The sequence below is a fragment of the Rhineura floridana genome, chromosome 2, assembly GCF_030035675.1.
Source record: "Rhineura floridana isolate rRhiFlo1 chromosome 2, rRhiFlo1.hap2, whole genome shotgun sequence".
NCBI classification, from domain to species: Eukaryota; Metazoa; Chordata; class Lepidosauria; order Squamata; family Rhineuridae; genus Rhineura; species Rhineura floridana.
The window spans coordinates 191854058-191879956 of NC_084481.1; the positions used below are offsets into that span (position 1 = coordinate 191854058).

The 25899-nt window shown below is 43.7% G+C and overlaps 1 protein-coding gene across 5 annotated transcripts in view; it reads left to right on the forward strand.

Moving 5' to 3' along the window:
- Positions 1 to 25899, forward strand: part of FLVCR2 (FLVCR choline and putative heme transporter 2) — a 78638-nt gene that overhangs the window by 9179 nt on the left and 43560 nt on the right. For all 5 annotated transcript variants that reach the window (XR_009760733.1, XR_009760732.1, XM_061611788.1 and 2 more), the window contains exons 2-3: positions 18339 to 18480; positions 19210 to 19350. Coding sequence is in view for 3 of the 5 variants with exons in the window: in XM_061611788.1 (XP_061467772.1) it covers positions 18339 to 18480; positions 19210 to 19350 (283 nt within the window). In the remaining 2 variants the exon portion in view is untranslated. The remainder of the gene's footprint in view (positions 1 to 18338; positions 18481 to 19209; positions 19351 to 25899) is intronic.

A 25899-nucleotide genomic window follows, 5' to 3' on the forward strand; every position in this document is an offset into this window, starting at 1 on the left:
TGAGCGTGTGTGTGTGCTTGCGCAGCCCACCCACCTACCTGCCTGCTGTCTTTTACCATTGCCCTTAACAAAGATGGTGGTTTCCCTAAGGGGATGACGCCTCTGCCGCCATCTTTGTTGATGGGACACGTGCATGCTACGTGCACGTATCTCTGCCATCAACTAAGATGGCGGCAGGGGCTTCAGCAGGGAAACCGCGGCTGCCATCTTCGTTAAGGGCAATGGTAAAAGACAGCAGACAGCTAGGTGGGGGGTAGAGGGGCATGGATCGCGGAAGGGGAGCAGAGGGGTGGCTGAGGGCCCCCCTGTAGCTCTAGGGGCCATCAGGCCAGTGCCCAACCTGGCCGCCCTTTAGAATCGGCCCTGCTTCAGCATCTTTATGTGTATTGGCAGATTGTAAAGAAGGGCACTCCTAAAATGTAGCTTATTGATACTGCAAAATGTATCTGTTTGATATTCCACTTCCATCTATAGTGCTTTGTTCATACCATGTTCTGGAATGTCCCTTTGATATGGCTCCCTTTGCTCATATACTGTCTCCCCACACTTGGAGCCTTCCTGCTCATTTCTTGAGTCTGTCCTCTTACACAATTAGGGATACCACAATTCTGTCCAATTTGGATTTGGTACTGAATTTTCTATTAATTCATTTATTCTCTATTGTTGTGGATTGGATTTTTGTGTAGAAATTTTCTACGGCTATTTTCTAAAATAGATTTTGTTTGGTAAAAAACTGCCTCTAAAATAATGATATTAAGAACAATAATTTTAGCAATATTCCCTTTCTTTTATCTATATTTCCTTTCAAAATATCATTTTTTTAAAAAGTGTATTTATAATTATCAATATTAATATCAATATTTTTGGGGAGGGAAAAATGGATCAGTATAAGCAGCAGTTAGTGGATAAAGAATGAACTCGAATCAATACTGGTTTGTTAGGTTGATGGAATGCTTTTGAAGCAGCACCAGCCAACGAATCCCATCCCTATACACAATAGACATTAGAAATTAGACTCTGAGGTTGCAATTTTATATCCGCTTACCTGTGGGTAAGCTTCATTGAATACAGGCTATGGTCTGAAGGCTATGGCCTCAGGGTATGCTCTAAAGGCACATGAGACTACCACCTTGCTGAAGCTAAGCAGATCTGTGGATGAAAGACAGCTTGGAAACCATATGTATGTCACCTTGGGTTTCTATGGTGAAAGAAAGGCGGGGTATAAATGTAAGAAATAATAACACAATGGGACTTTTCCATGTAAACATGGCTAAGATTGCACTGTTAAGAAAAAAGAGACTTCAGGATAAAAATGGTGTCAGTTTAGCTTAAAGGCAGCAGGTGGGACCTGCAACAATATTTTACAAAATGCACTCTTGTTCCAGTCAATCAGTCTTCTCTCTTCCAGGACTCTTCATTCCATTCCTCATCTCCCTTGGTTTAATTGCTACCTGCCACCCCAACAGTGAGTCAACATTTCATGTCCAGTGAGCATTCTCAGCCCTCATTGGGCTCTCTTTAGTTCTCTCCCTCCCCCATTTTTTTTGTACTTATGCAAACCTTGAGGTTTTCCCAGCTGTACTTCCCCTGTGTTGGTGCAAGAATTGTGTCTGCTTCTTTCTTTCTTTTGCCCTGCAAAAAAAGGTTTCTTTAAAAGGGTTGGGCTGATTGCCATGCTCCCTGTAGTATATTGCCTTCCCCTGAATAGCTCACTGTTTAAGCAGTTCTGCACATGGTTATTTCAAATGCTCACTCCGTAAAGGCTAAATACAAACTCCTGTCAAAGCTGGCTATTAAAAAAAGAAGTTTAACTTACATTTCCAAAGGGAATCCTTTCTGCTGTTTTAGAAGACAACAGATGATAGTTGTTTGTGGTGAGGTTGAGAACCTAGGAAGTCTGTTTGTGTGCCTTGTTGGAATCATCCTGGAAAGCAGAATGGAGGACTGTAGTACTTGGAGGGTATCTGGCCATCAGGAGTGTGTACGCACTGTTGGTCATATACTTAGGAAGTTGCCTTATACTGAGTTGGACCGTTGGGGTTCATCTTGCTCAGTACTGTTTACACTGACTGGCAACGACTCTCCAGGTGTCTTTCTCAGCCCTACCTGGAGATGTAAGGGATTGAATCTGGGACCTTCTGCATGCAAGGCAGATGCTCTACTACCAGAGGTGGTGCCAGAGGGTGGCCAGGTTGGGCCCTGGCCGAGGGCCCCTGCAGCCCAGAGGGGTCCCTGAAGGGCTCCTCCTTAGGGTGGGAGGGTAGCGCTCCTGTTGGCTCCTGACCCTGCTGCAGGTAGCGGAGAGGGAGCTCCCAGGCACCTCCACCCCAATACAGTCAGTGCGGGCTTCAATAAGCCTGCATGGACACCTCATGTACCTCTCCAGTCCCTGTGAATGATGTGCGCACTGTGTGTGCATTCTCAAGAATGTTACTTAAACATAAGCACAAGTACATTATACTTTCACTTGTTTTATTTTCCCCGACATTTGTGTAAGACATATATGGGAATTACCAATGGGAGGTGCCACCACCCTCAAGGCCCAATTCCTATATTGTATGGAACATACTTCCTGAGAAGATGGTATCTGTCATGAACCACTGCCACCAGTTCAGTCCCAGGACTCAATTCCCAAACCCAGGGCAATTGATCTTGGCAAGGCACAACCCGTGCCTCGCTTACCGGGGCTGAGTGAACCAACAACAACCCTGCAAAGTAGGTAGATTGCCACCACCTTTTAATCCTGGTCACCCACTCTGGGCCAAGGGGAAACCCAAAGTGTCAGAAATAGACCTGCCAAGGATTCCAAAGACAAGAGCCAAAGAAAAGGCTTGTCCTGGAGCCTTTAGGCAAAATACCCAAATATACAGTAGTCCGTGACTAAATGGTCAAGGTGCTGGATTTAGAGCCAGATCTCCCCTGCAATGGTCTAGGTGGCTGGCATCAGTTTTAGGATTTGCTATAGTTGTAGATCAGGGATGGGGAACCTGTGGCCCTCAAGATGTTCCTGGACTCCTATTCCCATCAGCTCCAATCAGTGTGGCCAGTGGTCAGGGGTGATGGCAGTTGGAGTCCAGCCACATCTGGAGGGCCACAGGTTCCCACTCCTGTTGTAGATAGCTCAGCCAAATGACCAAGCAGTTGCCCACTGGACTGGCAGATCGTGGGTTGCCATATCTATTGTTACAAGGCAAGCAGCCCCAGCTTCAGACATGCTCTTCTGGTACACAAATCTGACCTGCTTTCTTGAAGTGTTATTTGTATCCCAGCATTTGGTGCAGCAAAAATAGAGATTCAGTGGGTAAATATGGCAATGTATGGTGTGGATGTCACCTGTCTCATCTCAGGGCTGAGGAGAGGGGCAGGGAGGGACTGAAAGGGAGAATGTGCAATTAGAACTGCTTTCTCTGGACACATTTAAACGTCTTGGAGTTAAATGGGTGCTGTGTTTGCTTTTGGGGATTGGTGCTTCTTTAGGGCCAGAATAGGCTGTTATGTACTGAAATAAGGAGCATTAAATGCTTTAATGTATTCAACCACATATACTCACACCCATCCCCCAAGGCCTTGATGTGGACCGCCACTAAGTGCATGTAATCATTCCAAAGCAGGAGAGAATAAGGTTGGTGGTGATTGCAGGCAAAGATGCTTCCACTTTTGCTAATGGCACCCCAGTCTACCTTTGCTTGCAATAATATGAATTCACAAAAGAATGGACACCCACAAGTGTAAGAATATGTTCCAGGGACTATAGAATGCTTGAATATTCCAATAGTGTCTGTGGGGTCCAGTATGCATAAGTATTCTGCAATCCAATTTGTTACCACAGGAAAATGGCTAGAAGAGATGGACATACCCTCCACCATTTGAGCTAAGAGTGTAAAGGCAATTTAGCAGTATATAAATAAATACATCATCATCAACCAATCTGGAAGGATGAACAAGTCTGGAAAGTGCTAATCAGGCAATTCCTGGAGGGTCTTGTGGGATATGTAGAATTCTGTCTTGAACAGAATGAATAAGTATGGTAAACTTCAGCGTATTAGCGTGCAGATGGTTTTACTTGAGAGACCAGTTATCTATCCAGTTAAATAAGAGTGACTTGTTGCTATGTATTTCCCGTCTCCCATAACTTTGTATTTGGTAAACAAAATGGAACGCAGGAACAAAAATTCATCATCCTCAGCCAGACTTGATAGGGAGGGCTTTGTTCTTCTCTTGCTGAGCCTTATCTGCCAATAAGCAAACTGTCCATCTTATTGTTATTATTATTATTACAGTATTTAATAAATTTACATCCCACCCTTCCTCCCAGTAGGAGCCCAGGGCAGTTAACAAAAACACTATAAAACATAATAAAAACAGACATTAAAATATATTAAAACAAAACATCTTTAAAAACATCTTTTTTAAAAAACACTTTAAAAACATCTTAAAAACAATTCCAACACAGATGCAGACTGGGATAAGGTCTCTATTTAAAAGGCTTGTTGAAAGAGGAAGGTCTTCAGTAGGCGCTGGAAAGATAACAGAGATGGTGCCTAATATTTAAGGGGAGGGAATTCCAAAGGGTAGGTGCCACTACACTAAAGGTCTGCTTCCTATGTTGTGCAGAATGGACCTCCTGATAAGATGGTATCTGCAGGAGGTCCTCACCTGCAGAGCGTAGTGATCGACTGGGCATATAAGGGATAAGACTGTCTTTTAGTTATCCTGATCCCAATTTGTATAGGGCTTTGTACACCAAAACCAGAACATTGTACTTAGCCTGGTCTTGGCTTTTCCTTGCTAAGGAGAATCTTTACCGCATACAGAACTTTTCAGTGCCCATCTATTGGTTTCCCTGCTGCTTATGGTTTCTGAAATGGTTTCTCAGGTTTAGCAGGGGATATTCCTGGACTAGTGTATTTGGAGAAGGCCTTGATTCGTATACCCAGTAGTGTAGTGGCAAATTCATAAGTGCAGGGTCTTTTCATGATAGTCACAACTACACCCTCTCCCCCTATTTTTGCTGCTGGGTTGAGAATGAGATCCTTGCTAATGCCTTCTCCCACAACAACAGACAACCCTAGGAACCCATATGCATGGAAGGGGAGAGTGTTAGCTGACTCATCTCCTTTCACTCTAATTGGCTCCAATCAGTAGGAAAGGGCAAGGAAGCATGTTAGAAGACTCTTCTCAGTGGCTAACCCACTCCCCTTTCATGCTGATTGTCTCATAGGAAGCTGAAGACATGGGATCCTGCTCCCAAAAACGCAAGGGGTCTAAGACTCCCTGAGACCCTGGAAGACAACACCCCTGCATATACCCTGTTCAGTCATAATTATCCTAGGTAGCTTTGGGCACTGCCTGGCTAAGTAATGGAGCACCTGTTGAAGAAGGAGGCCTTGCTGGCATGTGCAGCTTGTGATGTTTCCCTTACTGTTGTACATGTATTGCTCAACAGTCCATGTTTCCCAAATGCTTGTCAAACTTTTAAGTGATATCTGATTTTTGCTTAAAGCCTTATTATTTATTTATTTATTATTTGATTTATATCCCGCCCTTCCTCCCAGCAGGGGGTAAAGAAACAGATCTGTATGCGTTCCTCCCATTTATATAGAAATTAGACCTGGTGTCTTCAATTTAAGACCTTGGGAACTAGTGGGATTTGGTTGCTGGGAGAAGATCTGAATAGAAGCGGCTGCTTGAGTTGTGATGTAAAACATGACACAATATGTTCTAGGTGCTACCATAAACTCTCTACTCTGCCTACCTACCTTTGGGCAAGGCATGTATCTTTGAGTTTGTTTCCATTCTGCAAAGTAAGTATACCTACTTGCCCACCGGGTTGCATTTCAGGATGAATGTGATAAGCAGTTTGAAATACTTTTCATACTGAAAGTGCAATATTGGGACTCTCCTCTTAATTGATCTGTGCCCTAAAATGGGACATGTGTTGCATATTACATTATAATTTTAAATTGTGGCTATCTCATCTTTATAACTGAACTGAGTGGGTTTGATATATTCCAAACCCCACACCATGTGCCCCACTTTGATAGTAGTGAGCTCCAAAGCACTCCAGGTGTAGGACGATAAAGAGTTTAGGATAGCGTCTGGCAAATGAAGACCTCCAACAAACATTGCGTCTGTTAATGATTTGTAGGTTTAGTTGGCATTCTTGGTTTCACCATAGAAAACAAATTAGTATTTTAAAAAAGTCAAAACATGACACAATGTTCATCCCATAATTTGAATTTCTCTACCATAGCATGAGGGAAGGAACTATTTAGTATTCACAATTAATTTTTTCATGCATTTGGCATATATGTTTATAAGAACTATTATGTATTTCAGTTTGTTCAGTTCCGCTCCTGTTTTGTAGTTACTGTGAAATAGCTTATCATACTAACAAAACAGAAGCAGTGTACTCTGATTCTATGTTTAAACTGTGCTCTGTGGAGCTGGTAATGACAGAGCAGGGCACAGTAACCTAAATATACATCGTCAGAATAACAAGTCTTTCATGTAGAAAAACAAAGCTTTGAACAGTAATTGAAGGATATAACTTGTTCAAAAAGAACAGAAGGAATAAAAAGGGAGGTGGAGTTGCACTATATGTTAAAATATATATATCCCTGCACAGAAATACAGGAAGATGAGCTTGGTAGCTCCACCAAGAGTATCTGGATTAAAATTAATGGGGCAAGTAATAAAAGGAATGTGGTGCTTGGAGTCTACTACTGACCACCCAATCAAAGAGAAGACGAAAATGTCACTTTTGAAAAGCAAATTGCCATTGTTTTGAGGAGGCATGATGTAGTAGTAATGGGGAACTTCAATTATCCTGATATCTGTTGGGAGACAAATTCTGCCAAACATGGCCCATCCAAGAAATTTCTGACTTGTTGGAGATAACTTTCTCCTACAGAAAGTGGAGGAAGCAACAAGATGATCACCTATCCTGGACTTGTTTCTAACCAATAGAGATGATTTGGTAGATGAAGTGGCAGTTACAGGAATACTGGGTGAAAGTGACCACACTGTTGCAAAAACTCTTGCTAGTTCGTGTACCTGGTGGGACTGCCAATTTACCCAACAAGAAGAGAGGCGAGTCGGTCAGAAGTTCAAAAGCGTTATTATACTTTGCAAAGCAGAGGCACTGACCCACACGCAAGTGCTCCAAATGTGAGCTGCCTGCTTATGTCAGGGCAGGCTTGCATTTATACTTTATCAGAACTAAAACACGTGGTCAGTGGAAAAGTACAGAACTCTAACAGTTTTGCCCCAAACAAAGCAGTCAACGCCCTTTGGAAATCAGCCAGCAACATCTGCCTCAAACCGGTAAAACAGGAAACCCCAGTCCCCTCCCCTGATCTGCACCATGCTTCTCTGAGGCCCAGGTCAGGGTTATAGATGTGCATAACAGCAAGCTTTGCAGCAAGATCCCTGGTCATTCCAATTCAACATAATATTTCTTAATATTCATAACAACACCATACTTGAATTCTTGATTTTAACAGAAGCGAAAGCTGAGAGTAGCCATACGCGCACCCTGGACTTCAGGAAAGCTGATTTTAATAAACTCAGAACAATTGTAAGTACGGTTCCATGGCAAGCAACCCTAATGAGAAAAGGAGTGCAAGATGGGTGGGAGTATCTAAAAAAGGAAATTCTAAAAGCGCAATGGCAAGCATTTCTAACAAGGAAAAAAGGGGGGAAACAGCAGAAGAAGCCAATGTGGCTTCACAAAAAGCTTTGAGATGACCTGAAAACAAAAAAGGACACATATAGCAAGTGGAAAGAAGGCCAGGCCACAAAGGAAGAGTACAGGCAGGTATCACGGAATTGCAGGGATAGTGTCAGGAAGGCTAAAGCTGAGAATGAGCTGAGGTTAGTGAGGGATGCTGGAAGCAACAAAAAAGCTTTCTTCAGGTACATCCATACTAAAAGACAGAGAAAAGAAATGGTGGCACAGCTACTCAATGAGGATGGCAAAATGATAACAGATGACAAAAGGCAGAAGTGCTCAATTCCTACTTTGGCTCAGTGTTTTCCCACAAAAGGATCTGTGACCCTCCTGGGAAACATGAAGTAGAAGGGGCAGGATTGGAGCTTGAGATTGATAGACAAATGGTCAAGGAATACCTAATCATTTTGAATGAGTTCAAATCAGCAGGGCCCAATAAACTGCATCCTAGAATATTGAAGGAACTGGCTGAAGAACTCTCAGAACCGCTGTCTATTATCTTTGTGAAATCATGGAGGACTGGTGAAGTGCCGGATGACTGGAGGAGAGCTAATGTTGTCCTTATGTTCAAAAAGGGAAAAAAGGGGGAACCTGGGAACTACAGACCAGTCAGCCTAACACAAATCCCTGGAAAAACTCTGGAGCAGATTATAAAGCAGTCAGTCTGTAAGCACCTTGAAAACAGTGCAGTGATTACTAGAAGCCAACATCGATTTATGAAAAACAAATCCTGACAAACGAATCTTATCTCATTTTTTGGTTGGGTAATCTCCCTTGTAGACTGTGGGAATACTGTGGACATAAAATATCTCAACTTCAGCAAAGCATTTGACAAAGTGCCCCATGATATTCTGATTAGCAAGCTAGCTAAATGTGGGCTGGATGGAATAACTATCAGGTGGATCCACAGTTGGCTCCAGAATCGTACTCAAAGAGTGCTTATCAATGTTTCCTTCTCAAACTGGGCAGAAGTAGCAAGTGGGGTACCACAGGGCTCAGTCCTGGGCCCAGTGCTCTTCAACATTTTTATTAACGACTTAGATGAGGAGGAGCAGGGAATGCTTATCAAATTTGCAGATGATACAAAATTGCGGGGCACAGCTAATACCGTGGAAGATAGAAACAAAATTCAAAGGGACCTTGATAGGCTGGAGCATTGGGCTGAAAACAACAGAATGCAATTCAACGGGATAAATGCAAAGTTCTACACCTAGGAAAAAGAAATCAGATGCACAGTTATAAGATGGGGGATAGCTGGCTCAGCAGTACGACATGTGAGAAGGATCTTGGAATTGTCGTTGATCACAAGCTGAATATGAGCCAACAGTTTGATGTGGCTGCAAAAAAGGCAACCGCTATTTTAGGCTGCATTAACAGAAATATAGTTTCCAAATCACGTGAAGTATTAGTTCCCCTCTATTCAGCACTGGTTACACCTCATATTGAGTACTGCAGACAAACTGGAACAGGTTCAGAGGAGGGCAACAAGGATGTTCAGGGGACTGGAAACAAGGCCCTATGAAGTGAGACTGAAAGTACTGGGCATGTTTAGCCTGGAAAAGAGAAGACTGAGGGGAGATATGATAGCACTCTTCAAGTAAATGAATGGTTTCTGCACAGAGGAGGGCCGGGATCTGTTCTCGATCGTCCCAGAGTGCAGGACATGCAATAATGAGCTCAAGTTGCAGGAAGCCAGATTTCAACTGAACATCAGAAAAAACTTCCTAACTGTTAGAGCCATATGACAATGGAACCAATTACCTAGAGAGGTAGTGGGCTCTCCGACACTGGAGGCATTCAAGAGGCAGCTGGACTGCCATCTGTTGGGAATGCTTTGATTTGGATTCCTGTATTGAGCAGGGGGTTGGACTTGATGGCCTTATAGGCCCCTTCCAACTCTACTATTCTATGATTCTATGAACCCCCTCCTTTTGCTCATAAGTGATACACAGCCATGCAGCCTGCATAGCAGTCCCAAATGCTGAGTGTGTCCTGAGAACCCACCATAGTGAAGAGGGAATAAGATTTTCCATTTCATGAACATGAATCCGTTGGGTGCGGTCATCCGGAATTTTGGAGTGCGTTGCCATCAGTATGCTGATCACACGCAGCTCTATTTCTCCTTTTCATGAACGAACGAACGAACGAATGAATGAATGAATCTTTATTTTTACCCCGCCCTTTTTCTAAAGCTAGAACTCAGGGCGGCTTACAGATAAAAACTACATATGGTTAAAAGCATACAAAAATATACAATTAAAATACAATTAAACTATTCACGACATTAAAACCATGAAGCATACACCTAAAATACAAAAAAAAATCAAAATAATACAGGTAAAACCATGGGACAATACAACCGACCTATCTTAAATACCTTCTATACTAAAAGCCTGTTGGAATAAAAAAGTCTTTGTCTGCTGACGAAAGGATAGCAAGGAAGGGGCCATTCGTACCTCCCTAGGAAGGGAGTTGTAGCGCACTGCGTGTGTAGGTGAGACGTGGTATGGATCCAAGAGCCGTTTAGAACAGGAATAAGACAGGTCAGGCAAGTTTCATGTAAGAGTCTTTACTAGGCAAAGACATTAGAGACATCTTCCTCCATTGACACTTCTTCCCCCACACCCGAGATCCTGCCAGTTCCCAGCTTATCACACTTTCAGCTAGCCAGACTGACCTTGATTGTCTGGAACTCTGTTCGCACAGTTTAACCCTTCTGCTTCAGGTTTCTCTCTCTCTGCTAAAAACCTTGTCTGTGAGTCTCACAACCTGCGTCACTGACCAACAGCCCCCACCTGAGACTTACAGACCACAAAACATCAAGTTACAATTATTACATTTCTACAACATTAACCTTCATTACAAACACATTTCAGTACATGGATTCTTACAGTTTCTATTTACAGTTGCAGTTCAGTTCAGTTTCTCTTTATTCTTTATTTACACAAGTTTCACAGATTCATGTTTGCTTTTCTTTGAAGATACAATCCAGAACCTAGGGGCAGCCACCGAAAAGGCCCTATCTCGTGTCCCCACCAAACATGCTTGCGAAGGTGTTGGGACTTTTCATCTTCTTCAGGTGAGGCTGTCAATGTGCTAAACCAGTGCCTGGCTGCGACAATGGACTGGATGAGGGCTAATAAACTGAGGCTCAATCCAGACAAGACTGAGATGCTGCTAGTGGGTGGTTCTTCAGACTGGATGGTGGATGTCCAACCTGTCCTGGATGGGGTTGCACTCCCCCTGAAGGAGCAGGTTCATACCTTAGGGGTTCTCCTAGAACCATCTCTGTCACTTGAGGCTCAGAGTGCCTTCTACCAACTTTGGTTGGTGGCCCAGCTACGCCACTATCAGGACAGGTATAACCTGGCTTCAGTTGTCCATGCTCTGGTAACCTCCAAGTTAGATTACTGCAATGCGCCCTGCGTGGGGCTGTGTCCTGCCCAGAGCAAAAGTCACGAAACTGAGTCGAGGCTGGAATTAATTCCTGTTTTATTAGAGTAACATCAAGGCAATGTGTTTAATTATGTTTGATTTATGATATAATGAATTTATTTTAAAGTTGTTTAACATGTGGTTTTAATTGTATATTGGTTGTTTGTCTGTTGTGCACCGCCCAGAGAGCTTCGGCTATGGGGCGGTATATAAATTTAATAAATAAATAAATAAATAAAAATATATAAATGCGTTTCATAGACTTAGCTGTGCTAACTCACTACATTTCCTAACTAAGCTACCTAGGCTTACTCTTAAGCGTGTGAAGAAAGTTGACTCAGCAACCGGGTCAGGGGGGCGCTGCCTTAAGTAGGGAAGGTCTTCGCCCGCAATCTCTGACTCCTTCGCAGGCCCACCTTCTCTCAACGTCTCATGTGGGGCGAAGGGGGGCAAGCCTCCGCCGACTCATCAGATAGTACAGGCTTGATAGATGCCTCAGGAGGCAGGAAAGCGTTTGAAGTGCCAGGTGGGGAATCCTGGGAGGGTGGAGCTGGTGCGCCCACCCAGTCATCCCTCAATGGCTCTGTTGGGGCATCTGTAGGGGGAGCGAAGTCTGCTTTGGCGAGAGAACTGTCTATGGGAACTGGCAGGCTGTCAGCTACTCGCCCCTCATTGTTCTCAAAAGTCTCATCTAATAATAATAATAATAATAATAATAAAATTTTATTTCTAGACCGCCTATCTGGCCACATCAGCGGCCACTCTAGGCGGCGTACAAAATCAGATAAATACAACATATCAAATATACATATAACCAAAACTTTGAACTATCCACAACTATCGCCAATAAATTCCTCCCCCTGCCCTATCTGAGGAGGCTGGGGCTCGGCCAGTTCCCCACCCTGATTCTCCTGGGAGAGCTGGGGCTCAACAGGCTGCCTTTGAAGATAGTTCAGAAACTGCAGCTTGTGCAAAATGCAGTGGCCAGGTTGGTAACAGGGACCAGATGGTTCGAACATATAAAACATGCATTGGCTGCCTGTATATTTCCGAGCTCGATTCAAGAAGACTGGCGCTCCTGTCGAAGTCCTGGTTGGATTGTGGAATACGGAGATGACCCGGGCGGTTGACCCGGGCGGTTGACACGATCGCTCCCATGCGCCCCCTCCTATGTAGAGCTCATACAGCTCCATGGTATACCGTGGAGCTGAGAGTGATGAAGCAAGAGAGGAGGAGGCTTGAGTGCAGATGGAGGCGAACTCCTGACGAATGCAATTATGCCTTGGTAAGTGCCTGTTCTAAGCGGTATATAGTAGCGGTGAGGGCAGCAAAAAAGAGATATTTTGCTGCCACAATTAAGGCATCTCTCTCCCGCCCGGCGGAGCTCTTTAAAATCGTACGAGGGCTTTTACATTCTGGCCCTCGGGACATCATAGATTCATCTGTAGCCTGCTGTGACGAGTTCGCGAGGCACTTCCAGGATAAGATCGCATGCATTCGCCGGGACTTAGACTCCAATATTATGGCAGTGGGATCTAATGAAGCATCCAGAACACGGTCTTGTCCTTGTTTATTGGATGAGTTTCAGTCTGTACAGCTTGAGGATGTTGACAAGATCCTTGGACTGGTGCGGGCGACCACATCTGTGCTGGACCCTTGCCCCTCTTGGCTGGTGAAAGCTGGCAGGACCGGAACCGCTGGCTGGGCCAAGGAGATAATAAACGCCTCTCTGAGAGAGGGAGTGGTCCCTGACTGCCTAAAAGAGGGGGTTGTGAGACCGCTCCTGAAGAAACCCTCTTTGGACCCAGATAACCTGAACAACTATAGACCTGTGGCGAATGTTCCGTTCCTGGGCAAGGTGCTAGAACGGGTGGTTGCCGGCCAGCTCCAGGGGCTCTTGGATGACACTGATTATCTTGATCCATTTCAATCCGGTTTCAGGCCCGGTTTTGGCACCAAAACAGCCTTGGTCGCCCTGTATGATGACCTTTGTCGGGAGAGGGACAGGGGGAGTGTGACTCTGTTGATTCTCCTTGATCTCTCAGCTGCTTTTGATACCATCGACCATGGTATCCTTCTGAGAAGACTCACGGAGTTGGGAGTTGGGGGTACTGCTTGGCAGTGGCTCCGCTCCTACTTGGTGGGTCGCCACCAGAAGGTAGTGCTTGGGGAACATTGCTCGATGCCCTGGACTCTCCATTGTGGAGTCCCGCAGGGATCGGTACTGTCCCCCATGCTTTTCAACATCTACATGAAGCCTCTGGGTGCGGTCATCAGGAGTTTTGGGATGCGTTGCCATCAGTACGCTGATGACACACAGCTCTATTTCTCCTTTTCATCCTCTTCAGGTGAGGCTGTTAACGTGCTAAACCGCTGCCTGGCCGCGATAATGGACTGGATGGGAGCTAACAGAGTGAAGCTTAATCCAGACAAGACCGAGACGCTGTTGGTGAGTGCCTTCTCTGCCCAGATGGAGGATGTTCATCCTGTTCTTGATGGGGTTACACTCCCCTTGAAGGAATAGGTGCATAGCTTGGGGGTTCTTTTTGATCCTTCCTTGTCACTTGAGGCCCAGGTGGCCTCGGTGGCACGGAATGCTTTCTATCATCTTCGCCTGGTAGCCCAGCTATGTCCCTATCTGGACAGTGACGACCTCGCCTCAGTTGTTCATGCTCTGGTAACTTCTAGACTGGACTACTGCAATGCGCTCTACGTTGGGCTGCCCTTGAAGACTGTTCGGAAACTACAACTAGTCCAGAATGCAGCAGCCAGATTGCTGACGCGGACCAGAAGGTCCGCTCATATAACACCTGTTCTGGCCCGTCTGCACTGGCTTCCTGTTTGTTTCCAGGCTAGATTCAAAGTGCTGGTTTTGACCTATAAAGCCCTACACGGCATGGGACCGCAATACCTGGTGGACCGCCTCTCCCAATATGAACCTACCCGGACACTGCGCTCAACATCTAAGGCCCTCCTCCGAGTGCCATCCCATCGAGAAGCTCGGAGGGTGGTGACTAGAACCAGGGCCTTTTCTGTGGTGGCCCCCGAACTGTGGAACAGCCTTTCCGATGAGGTGCGCCTGGCGCCGACGCAACTATCTTTTCAGCGCCAGGTGAAAACCTTTTTATACTCCCAGGCATTTTAAAGTGTGTTTTAATGGCATTTTTATCATTATATGTATTTTTGGATGTTGTTTGGTTCTTTTATTGTTTGTTTGTTTTGTTTTCTTGATTTATTGTATTTATTGTATTTATACATTGCTTGTTTTTTATCTTTTTGTACACCGCCCAGAGAGCCTTTGGCTTAGGGCGGTATATAAATTAAATAAAATAAATAAATAAAATAAGGTGCTGGCTTTAACCTACAAAGCCTTACACGGCTTAGGATCACAATACCTGATGGACCGCCTCTCCCGACATGAACCCACCCATACACTACGCTCAACATCTAAGGTCCTCCTCCGGGTGCCTGCTGGGAGGGAAGCTGGGAGGCTGGAAAAAAGGGAGAGGGCCTTCTCAGTGGTGGCCCCCAAATAATGGAATGATCTTCCTGACAAGGTGTGCCTGGCACCAACACTGTTAATCTTTTCAGTGCCAGGTCAAGACTTTCCTCTTCTCCAGGCATTTTAGCATGCATTTTTAAATGGCTTTTTTAAAATGTGTTTTTAAAAATTGTATATTTGTTTTTAATGTTTTTAATTGCTGTAAACCACCCAGAGACTTTGGCTATGGGGCGGTATATAAATGCAATAAAGAATAATAATAAATAATTTCACTTAGTCTGTTTGGGGAAGACTTCTTGTGCAGGAATGCAGAGTTATACAAAAAGGTGGGTCCTGCAACAAAACATTGCAGTGTATTCTCATCTCATAATAGGAGCATTCATAAGATGACAAGAACCCTGCTGGAGCAGGCCAATGGCCCATCTAGTCCAGCATCCTGTTCTCACAGTGGTTAACCAGATGCCTATGGGAAGCCCACAAGCAGCATCCAAGCACAACAGCACTCTGCCCACTTGTGAATCCTAGCAACTAGAATTCAGCGAACCAACTACATCCTCCTCTGGCAGGCCATTCCTCCCTCTCCCTCTCTAGTTCTTCTTTTCCAGCATGAATATGCTGAGTTCTCATGAGACAGTTTTCCCTCACATTACTTGGCTGATACCTACCGTATATTCCGGCGTATAAGACGACTTTTTAACCCAGGAAAATCTTCTCAAAAGTTGGGGGTTGTTTTATACGCCCAGTCGTCTTATACGCCGGAATATACAGTGTTCTCTGTTGCTGTCTCGTCCTCCTCCTCCCCCTTTGCTGCTTCGCTTTCTGCCACCTTGCCGAACTATGGAGACGTCCGGAGATGAGCTGAGCAGCACCCCCGAACCTACCATCGTGCAGCCTTCTGGGTCCACTTCTCCTCCGCCAGCCTACCCTTCCTGGGGCCCTCAGCAAGGGGAGCCGTTGCACTTGGGGGAGGAGGTGCAGTTCAGTGAAGAGCTGGAAGATAGAGGTGAGTCTCTGCGTCCAGTGACGTTTCTCCCCTCCCCCGACTCCTGTCACGCGCTCATTGTCTCCCGCGCCGTGCACCTGCTGTGGCTTCCCAAAAGATTCGAAAGTTGTCTCTCTTCAAGATGACCAGCCCAAGGCGCATCCACCGCACCCTGGCGACTCTTTAGGAAGTTCTCCTTCAGTCCTTCAGGGCTGCCTCCTTTCTACATGCCTAGTTCTTCTGTCTTCCCCTCCCCACTCCGAGCCCCTGCATGCTGCCTTCACCCTCCCCTTTTGAGAGCTGCCTGCATCAATTTTCGCCTCACAGACGTCCCGTTAGTGGTCAATTCATCTCGCCGACCAATAAATCGCTACTCTTTAATTCCACTAAATTCTGCTATGTCACTCTTACAGCCAACTGTATGCCTACACCCCACAATTTATCACTTCTTAGACACTCGGAGCTGCCTCCTATCTATATCCCCCGTTACCTCCTATAGCGACTGGGACTCATTTTGACTTGGCTGAATCCTCCAGCTTGAATTCCACTTTCATCAATTCCTGGTTCTCTGCCTCTGAGTACCTCCCGTACTTTGTCTTTGGCCCACTGAGCTGTTCTTTCCTCACAACTCTCTTCTCACAACTTGGTCGTCCATTGTTTTATCACCTTAGGCAGCCATCTGAATGACCATTCTCTAATCTCTGGCTATTTTTAAACTGGGATTCTAACTCCTTACCTGAGAGTAAGCCCAATTCAACAGGGCTTGCTTCTGAGTAAATATGGTTAGGGTGGTGCTGTTAGTTGCTCTTTTTATAACACAGGCACACGCTTTTAACAAATGCTGTTCTCCCAACCAGGCAAATTCATTGTTGAGTTTTTTCTCTTTTTATTTTATTTAAAAAGAAATAGAGCAGTGGCTGTCTTCAAAAAAGTGTGGGTTTCTTTGGTGTGTGTGTGTTTTTAGTGTTGAGCCACCCCAGTCTTCAAAATGCAATTTAAAATGCATTCACTAAAATGCAAACTGGCATCTCAATGGATTGCAAATAAAGGGCATTATTTTACTCATTTCACTCCCCTTCCTAGAACGAAGGAACATTCAATCCATTGTCTCCCTATACAGGCACCTGCCAGGCACGTACCGTATATTCCGGCGTATAAGACGACTTTTTAACCCAGGAAAATCTTCTCAAAAGTTGGGGGTCGTCTTATACGCCCAGTCGTCTTATACGCCGGAATATACAGTACTTCTTGTTTCTCAGTCCACCTGTTTTGACTCTTATTTCTGTTGGCACTTACCATCTAAGTTTGCTCTAAAAGGGAATGATGTATTAATGCAACCCATTCTTCTTGGTCCTCAACCAGGAGTATTAACATGATGGGAAGTCACAGTATATACAAGATTGGGTTGGTCACTATTGATATGGAGTATCCATCCTAATAAACTAGCAGAAATGTTTGAAAAGCATATCTAGTTTTGGATTTCCTCTCTGAAAATGCTTTGTATTTTAGTATTTAAGAAACAATAGAGTTGTGTTTTTAGAAAAAACAAGGAAACCATGTTTAGCACAATGTGGTTCTAAATGGGATGTTGGCAATACGTCTCAGCACAACCATCCCTTTATTAAGTTCTAATACAGGCCGTCTGTCTGTAGAGACAAAACTTTAAGTCAAGACTTGGGAGCCTGTGGTTCTCCAGATAATGATGGACTACAGTTCCCATAATTCCTTACTGTTAACCATGCTGGCTGGAACTGGTGGGAGTAGGAGTTCAACATTAGAAGCTAAAATGAGGAAACGGAGGTTATCATACTTCGGACACATCATGAGAAGACATGATTCACTCACTAGAAAAGACAATAATGCTGGGAAAAGCAGAAGGGTGTAGAAAAAGAGGAAGGCCAAACAAGAGATGGATTGATTCCATAAAGGAAGCCACAGACCTGAACTTACAGGATCTGAACAGGGTGGTTCACGACAGATGCTATTGGAGGTCTGATTCATAGGGTTGCCATAAGTCATAATTGACTTGAAGGCACATAACAACAACAAATATTCAAAAAAAAACCAAGAAAAACACACGAGCAGTTAAGATAAGAACATAAGAGAAACCCTGCTGGATCAGGCCAAATGCCCATGTAGTACAGATTTCACAGTGGCCTATGCAATGCCTATGGGAAGCCCACAAGCAGGATCCAAGTACAACAGCACTCTCCCCACTTGTGATACCCAGCAATTGGTATTCAGAGGCATACTGCCTCAGATAGTGGATGTTGAATAGTGGGGGTTGTTCTCTCCTAAGGCTATGTGTGATAGGTGCATGGCCTCAGTGGAACTTTCAGTGGGTTTAGGATGTTTAGTCTTAAGAATGTCTGACCAAATTGATCTTGCACTTGGATATTTGTGCACAGTCCTCCAGCTTAAACTCTGGAATCTGGCTTTAGCTAGTGAAGCTCACATAAACAAAATTACAGCTATAAAGTTTTGTATAGGAGTTGTTAATGTTGCTACTGTGAGGATAAGTGGCACTTCTATAACAACAACTTCTTATGGGTTTTGTTAAAAAAGTGAGATGATGTCAATTGAAAACAACTTCTTCCTCATGTATCCTCTAAAGATAAGCTTACTGGACTAGACAAGTGTACATGTTGAGATGATAAACTCCACCTGATGATTTCCTCCCCGTTTAGCTTGGCATAGCTGTGGGTTTCCTCCTCCCTCCAGTTCTGGTTCCCAATCTGATGGAGAAGGAGAAGCTGGCCTACCATATTAGCATCATGTTTTTTATGACTGCAGCTGTGGCAACAGCACTCTTCATTTTGGTACTTCTTGGTAAGTAAAAGAACGAAGAAGATTTAAATTGGATATAGTTTAAAGGTGAGCACCTCATTCATAAATCAGGCCTGGTCACTGTCTGAATTCTTGGAAGCATACAATTCTTTTTCTGACACTGCTTCCTGTAAATGTCCCAGGCTATGGTCTGAAGGCACATCAGGCCACCACCTTGCTGAAGCTAAGTAGGTTTGGGTTTGGTTGGTGCCTGGATGGGAGACCTCCTGGGAACATGTATGCCACCTTGGGTTCCATGGTGAAAAAAAGGCGGGATATAAATGTAATAAATAAATAAATAAATAAGTGCTGTCTGGGAATAGAGAATTCATAGGACCATCCTCTAGGGAGAAGAAATGACCACAGGTACGTTTCATCTTTTCTGAAGGCTGCTTCTCCTCTTCCAATAAGCTGATCCTTAGGGTTTTCAAAGCAACACACACATGCCATGCAAGCCTTGATGATTGTCGGGGCTTGTATAGCTTCATGTGGCACTTTGCAAGCTTTGACAGTCAGCTTACAAGGGCAAAAACACGACATCATTGTGATATCAGGTCATTGACAGGTGGGCAGCCCCACCCATCTGTCAAATTTGGTCCGCAGCGGGTGGGGGAAATAAGTTCCCAACCACTCCTGTACAAGCTTCTCTGCTTGTGTACCCATATCTCTTCCCCAGAGTCAGGCATAGCATCCAATCCATTCCTAACTTCTGGATCTGTGCTTTTTTCACAGTGTTCCAGAAAAAGCCTCCCTATCCTCCAAGCCGGGCCCAAGCCTTGATCCACTCAGCAGCACCTGAGGAATATTCTTATATGCAATCTATTATCCATCTGTTTCGCAATGTCAACTTTGTGCTTTTAATAGTCACTTATGGTAAGGCCCCTTTCCTGCTCAGAAGGAACAGTCAACATAGCAGTTTTTCTTTGATTCATTTATTTTCTTTGATTTGTACAATTCTTAGGCTGCCTTTGTGCCATACAGTATAAGAGGTAGCATGTTTAAATATAAACCAGTAACTCCTTCCTTAATGAGCCATTCCTAAACAAAAGCATAGAAACATTTGAAACCAAACTAAAATATAATTAAATTAAAATTAACTTTGCTTTAAAAAAACACACACCAAAGTATCCAATTTCATTTAAGGCAGTTTGTAACTAATATTTATGTGAGCACAGTCAGCACCACATCCCATCATAGTCATAATTTGTGTTTCCCTTTCTTTTCCCCCCACTTGTGTGAAAGGGTCATACCTTTTATTAAGAACAAACTTTCTTATAGTTAGTCTTGACAGAAGATTCTTGCTGCTGCCATCATAATCATCACCGCCATCATCAGCATAAAAATGCTTAGAGGCACTTCTACATGTCAACATTAAAGGCCCAATGAACATTTATCTTCTGCTCCCTTTTATTTCACTACTACAGTTCCCCCCCTCCATGCTTTAACTGCCAAACGCCACAAAGAAGAAACAGTTTGCCAGCTTTGATAAATAATAATAAAAAACTCTGGGCATTTGCAGCTTCATATTTTTTATTTGATTAATTGAGTTAATCATTTGAATATGAAGGTAGAAACCAGAAGCCCTATTTACCAACATGGTACAGAAGGATAGCAGAACAAAAATATTTGCAAAACAAACTCAGACAACAAACAAAAAAGCCAAGAGAAAAGGAACAGGAAGGAAAAGATGCTGAAGTATTCCACCCCCTCACTCACCATAAACTAGCCTCCATCCCTGCTCCTCAGAGCTCCACTCATACCTTCCACTACACTAGACTGGCTGTTGACTGGGCAAAAGCAGTGAATAAAAGCACACCAGCTAGTTGGGCAGAAGTCAAAGGTGCTCACTGCTGCCCTTGAAAGTTAGACTCTGCTTTCACCTGCTGCCATTGCTGTATTGCCTGCTTTGGAGAAGGGCTGTAGCTCAGTGGTAGAGCATCTGGTTTGCACGAAGAAGGTCCCAGGATCTCTGGCATCTCCAGGTAGTGTTGAAAATGTTCTTTGTCTGAAAACGTGGAGAGCTGCTGCCATTCAGCATAGACAATATTGAGCAAGATGGACCAGTAGTCTGACTCGGCATAAGGTAGGTTTCTATGTTCCTATGTTTACGCTGCTTGTAACTCAACCAAATGCTTGCTTGCTTGCTTGCTGCTGGATGGGAACGGCAGAGTAACCTAGCCTGAACTGTGAGCTGTGTCCCTGCATTAAATCACTCTTGATGCTGCACTTCCAGCTCAGGGTGGGCAGATAGGCCTGGTGGTGGTAGCAGTCCCACTGTTTTTAATCACTGGGCAGAGGGACATAGCATGTGCATGGCAGAGGCTTGTGTTTGTTTGTGCCTGCCTCTGGGCCCTGCCTTCTGCTCCCACAATGCAGTGTGAAGCTTTGCAGCTGTGCAGAAAATGCAGCCTGAGGGAGCATTGCTTGTGAGGATGGCCATGGCAGACACAGCACATAACAGCAGCAGAGCACACAGCAGCATCTGGCAGTGGGGAGGGACAGTGGGGTGTGGCATCAGACCTGGACCCTGGAGTCAGTGGATAGTGGCATCAATGTCAACACACTTTGCTTGTCATTCTTTTTTGAATTCTTACTAGCTCTTTGTGTTTTGCCTTTGCTGTTGATCTCTTCCCATTCTCTCATTTCAGTCTTTTGGGTCTTAGTCTTTCTTTTTGCTGTTTTGTTGTTGTTAATTTCTTCCTTGTACTAAGATCAGTCCAGACAATCAATCAGTCTTGACTTCTCATCTTTCTCTATTTGTTCTTCACTTTCATGACTGTTCTTCCTTTCATTTAGTGGCATATCTCTGAAACATGTTGTTAATAGACATCGAGAGGATTGCTCACTCTTTTTTTTTTTTTTAGCAACAGCTGGTCTGCTTACTTGAGGCTTTGCTTCCCAATTCCCTTCCCCCTAACCTTTTTGTGGATTAATGCTCTTTTCTTTTTGTTTTCTTGCCTTTTTAAATTGTAAGGGTGACACCCAGTTATGTCCATCAGCTAGCCCCATAGAAACCTACTTGTGCAGTGGGACTCCTGGTTTCTCTTCTCCTCCCTTAAGTCCTTTGGGCACTCCCTAAATCTGCTCCAGAAGGTTTCCCAATGCCCTTTAAAAAAAAATGACAAAAGTGTGGGATGCCATATGTGGGAAAGGAATTCCTGGCCAAAAGTGTGTATCTCTCTGCTTTTCCACTCTTCCTTTTATTCCTTTCCACTGCTACCAGGTAAAAGAGTTTTCACTACAAGGCTGCCTCTTACCAATCAGCCTAAAATGCCCTTTGTGGCTGCTTGAGAATAACTCAAAGTAGCATGGAACTTGGCTTTTAGATATGGTTGGTGCATAAACGGAGACCCCAAGGTTTTTAAGAAACAAACTTAAAAGAAATAATTCTTAGGAAAAAGGCTTAACATAGGAACAGTTACCAGCTTACACAGCTTTCCTCCTGCTTGGAGCAAAAGAACAAATAAATGAAGGGTTAAATGCAAATCCAGCTTTCCCTCAGTAGTCACCTTGCCTAAAGCTTCAGACTTACAACTATCTTGCAGTTTCTCCTGTGAAGTTAGTACAGCACTTCTTGATTGGCATGTGCTTCCTTGTCTCCTGAGATCTGATTACCAAAGCAAGACACTGGCAGATATAGCCTGGGGCTATGTGACTCACATGCCCTGCAATCAAGAAGGTTCTAGGAAGTTCTTGGATTTAAGGCTGCTTATACATTTAAACCACACACACCCTCCAGATCTTGGAACTGTAGTTTACCCCTCACAAAGCTACAGTTCCCAGCACAATTCTTTGGTAGTGATGCTGAAATGTACTTTGAATGCATGGTGTGTATATAGCCTTAATTCCCAACTGCAGACAGGTTATGTGTGATCCCTTGCATCTTCCGTGGATTTTCCACATCCCAGTTTGAGCCCTGGATGGGTCAGGATAAATAAGTTAATCTCATATTCCACAAACAAACATACACCAGATTTCTATATTATATAATACAAAACAGCATATTTTAATATGATACCAAACAGTCTATTTCCTTCACATGGACTCAAAAAACTCTTGCAGGAAGAGGAGAGATATGGCCCATGTGTTGTGGGCTAGCCACTCCTGGTTTAGGGGATGTTTGGGGTTTGAGTGTGCTTGCAAAATTCTCTAGCTTTCATATACACAGTAAGCAAAAAAGTTGTGGGTACAAAAGCCTGCTGTTTTTTAGGAAGCACTGGGGTTTCGTTTACTTGCGTTTTTGTGCTTTAGTGCAAAATGGAAAGTGAAGGAAGCCAGCTCTGTTGCAGGTGTGAGCAACCTTTGGTCTTCCAAATGTTGTTGAACTATAACTCCCATCAGTCCTCGCAAGCATGGTCAATAGCCAGGGATGATGGGAGTTGTCATTCAGCAACATCTGGAGGGACAAAGGTTCCCCACATCTGCTCTAGTGGAGGGGAAGGGGTGAGAATACTAAGTTGTATGCTATTTCAGGCATCCTTGCTTTACTGCAATTTGTCTGCCCTGACTTGTGGAAGAGCAGGAACTGTGCTCATTTGAGGAAGCATCTGAGCAGAGAGGATTTTTTTTAGCATCTGTGGAAATGAATGTCTTCTGCTCAATAGAGGTCTCACTTTCTTTGTTAAGGGCCTTAGCAGAGCGAGAGTGAATTGATGGTTGTGTTCAGTTTTCTCTGCATAATAACAAGTAGGGGAAAAAAAGATTGATATGTCTCTTGTTCTTTGTGGGTTCTGTCTAGCCAGCTATGGCAACTACCCTTTTTTGATGGGTCAGGGCATGCTGTGTTGTAAAGACAGCCTTTGCATTGCACTGAGAGACCTGGCTCCAGTTCTGCCATGTGTTTAAAGCAGTGATTGGGTGGTTTGGCTTCCTAGTTGAAAGAGATGTAAGGATTCCTTTGGCTACTTTTTCTGTAGCCCGTGTCAAAAATGTATTGAGCTAGAAGACATTTTGCAGAGTGTTTGTGGTCCAGATCAAGTGCTGCAGAATCTTTTCCCATCTCTATCCAGGCATCTCTGCTGCTCTGGGCATTAGTTGCCAGAAACAGTTCTACTATTGTTCTGCTTCTGAATTCTTTTGAGAAAACAGAGAAGCACAACTTTCAGACAGAAAGCCTTTTTTCCTTTTTGGTCCCTGTAATTTAGTGGAATGGAATTCAGAGGAAAGAAGCAGGGATTAGTTACTGATTAAAGTAATTACAGAAAGAATGAAAATGGATCTTCCTGAGAGAATTTCTCACATTTAGGGCATTTAATGACTCTGATTCCTACCAGCTTGCATGTTTAGTCTTTTCTACTCTATAGTTTTGAAAAATACACTTTTTAATCTCTTTCCCCAGTCATCCTTGACTTCCAGTCTCCTTTCACCGATAAGGGGGCTGAAACATGTGAAGAGATATCTGAAACATCCAAACATTTCATATGTCTTGGACTATGCACAAGCAGGGCATTTTTGCTCCTCCAGACACTAATTCCCCACTTGAAGAGGTTTGCAGACACACACTGCTGTGGTTACATTGGACTTAAATATCGCTAGGTATATTTCAGGAAAAAGCTTACTTTGGCTTAAATTGTGATGGAGGCTAAGTGAGTAGTATATCTAAGAGGGGGATGGCTACCCCCTCCCTGGTTTGGAGCCCTCATCTGCCCCCCAAGCAATTTTTTCTGCCCTTCTCCAAGACCCTATCAATTTTGGCAACAGCTGCAAAAAGAAAAAAAAAGTTAAAGCCAACTCAGTACTGAAGAGGGCAGAGCCCAGTGCCCTGGTGGTGGGGATGAGTGAGATATTTGATTCAGTTCACATTCGAAGATGAATGTATCTAATTCACACAGCCATCTGTCAAAATGTGCACTTCTCCAAATTTTGCAGTGCAGTTCTCCAGCCAAGAATGTGTTGAAAAAATGTGCAAGTAATATGCACAAAAGTTGTGCATACTATTAGTGAAAATAACGCACAAAATTACATCCTGTTAGGGAAAACTGCTTTGCAACAATGGGCATATTACACAAAATTCCATATAAAAATGAATATATTATGAGAAATTCACATTAAAATGCTAATACATTTTCATGAGGACTTAAAAATAACGATTGCAAACTGCTGTGGAAATGTAGTGAACTGAATTTAAGACTGGGGAAAAAATGAGAAACCGACGTATTTGTCCATTCCGACCTGGTGAAGATGTAAATCACCTGTTCCCTGGACATCAGATCAATCATTTAATGAGCAGAAGGAGGCCATAACCCCTCTCCTCTTTGGACCCTCCAAAGCAGACTTGGGGGGAACAGAGGAAGAGGAAGTCTTATTTCTTATGATCCTGCCCTTTCTGTAGAATGCCGTTTTTCTAATTTTTTTTAATAGGGAGATGGCAGAACTTTAACTAGCTGTTATGCCAGGTATTAATTTTTCAGTCCAAATTAGAGGGTCATTCCTTTTGATTGCCAAATTTAGCATGAAGCTTTTCAGAGAAAAATGCCATCTGTAACTAATTGGTCTCTGCACACTTCCAGATAACATCAGACTAAAGACTTATGGTACTATGGTCTTGTGACAGGAAAAAGGGGTGCTGTTTTATAGTAATTGTTTCTACAAATGGCATGAAAAGGATTGCAGAGAACTTTACACGTTGTTGACAGCTACCAGTTTTTTGTCCAGACTGTGTCATTGGCCTTATTTCAGTGCATTCCATTTTCCTGTGTGAAGCCCTGCCCAAGAGTGCAGCACAAAGGGCAAGCATTCTGTATAGGATGGTCTCCTGGAATGTGTTCTGTCAACATCTTGCCTGTCTTATCATTCCCTTGGTCGTTGACATGCTGAGTGTTTTAAGAGTGTGCCAGAGCAATTGCAATAGGCTTTCCTTCTGAAGAAGACAGAAGTGTTCAGAGTTCCCAAAACATTTATGCAGATTATGAGTTGATGCTAAGCTGTGAGGCCAAAATAAGAGCTTCATGTGTTAAGTGGTCAAATAAGATAGGGAATGTTTTAACAGAGTTGTTGTCCTCGGAAGGTAATCTCTGCCATCATGAAGCTATGTTCACAGCAGATTCCCCGAGAACAGTGCTAAGCTTGTTTCAAGCATTGAGTTTCTCTCTACAAAATTGTTTGAAAGTTAAAATGCCGGCAAGACTAAATTCTAGTAAATCCAAACACTGGTTTGATCGTGAATGCATCGACATGAAAAAATCCCTAATTGAAAAATATCAGTTATATAGGGAACAACATCTGCCAGTATTACCTCCTGAATGGTTTGAATTAAAGAGGAGATATAAGGCTTTAATTAAAGTAAAAAAGAAGCAGGCCACAAGAGACATAGCAAATCTTAATTAAAGCAACAAGAGCAAATGATTCTGCAACTTTTTGGAGAGTGGTCTCAAGGGGCTGCCCGAAAACAACAGCTAACATGGACAGCCGTATAGCTGGCAG